The sequence below is a fragment of the Trypanosoma conorhini genome (genome assembly GCF_003719485.1).
Source record: "Trypanosoma conorhini strain 025E chromosome Unknown Tco_14.4_contig_01525, whole genome shotgun sequence".
NCBI lineage: Eukaryota > Euglenozoa > Kinetoplastea > Trypanosomatida > Trypanosomatidae > Trypanosoma > Trypanosoma conorhini.
In genome coordinates, this window is record NW_021705576.1 from 1,533 (window position 1) to 2,240 (window position 708).

General features: G+C 65.4%; 2 protein-coding genes across 2 annotated transcripts; one reads left to right on the forward strand and one right to left on the reverse strand.

The window, feature by feature from the left end:
- Nucleotides 1–10: 10 nt before the first annotated feature.
- Nucleotides 11–412, reverse strand: Tco025E_10194 (glutamate dehydrogenase; the record flags this gene model as incomplete). The annotated part of the gene is made up of 1 exon (XM_029376979.1): nucleotides 11–412. One exon carries the CDS (start codon nucleotides 410–412, stop codon nucleotides 11–13), a length of 402 nt encoding a protein of 133 aa, XP_029222979.1.
- Tco025E_10195 (uncharacterized protein) lies at nucleotides 411–708 on the forward strand (the record flags this gene model as incomplete). The annotated part of the gene is made up of 1 exon (XM_029376980.1): nucleotides 411–708. A coding segment is annotated over one exon (298 nt), but the record flags the coding sequence as incomplete, so codon positions are not given.

Genomic DNA, 708 nt, shown 5'->3' on the forward strand with positions numbered 1-708 from the left:
CCAAGGCCCTTCATCGCTCCGCGACCTTGACGAAGCCGGCGATGTTGGCGCCATTCACGTAATTCGTCTTGCCACCCTCCGTGCCGTACTTCACGCACGCGCTGTGGATGGAGTTCATGATTTCGTGGAGTTTTTTGTCCACCTCCTCCGCCGTCCAGCCCAGGCGCATGGCGTCCTGCGTCATCTCCAAGCCAGAGACGGCGACCCCACCGGCGTTGATGGGCTCCGTCGTCGCCTCCATCGTCGTCGGCATGTTTGCGCCCTCCACCACGGCGATGACGCCGTTCCGGATCAAGTTCTTTGCGTCCTCAAGCTCCAGCTCGTTCTGCGTCGCGCACGGCAGCGCAATATCCGCCTTCAGGTGCCACGGCCGCTTCCCCTGCGTGGTACTCTGCGCCCACCTGTTTCGCATGCCCCTCCACGGTGCCGTGCCTCGCGCCCTTGATGCCCACCAGGGCCCTCAGCTTCTCCGGAGTGAAGCCCGCCGCGTCGTGCGCGCAACCGCGCGAGTCCGAGACGCTGATCACCTTCGCCCCCAGCTGGAGGCACTTCGCGATGGCGTACTGCGCCACATTGCCGGCCCCCGACACGAGCACTGTCTTCCCCTGCAGCTCCTGCTGATGCCGCTTCAGGACGGCCTCCAGGAAGTAGACAACGCCGTAGCCCGTGGCCTCGGGGCGCATCAGGCTCCCTTGGAACGCAATGCCC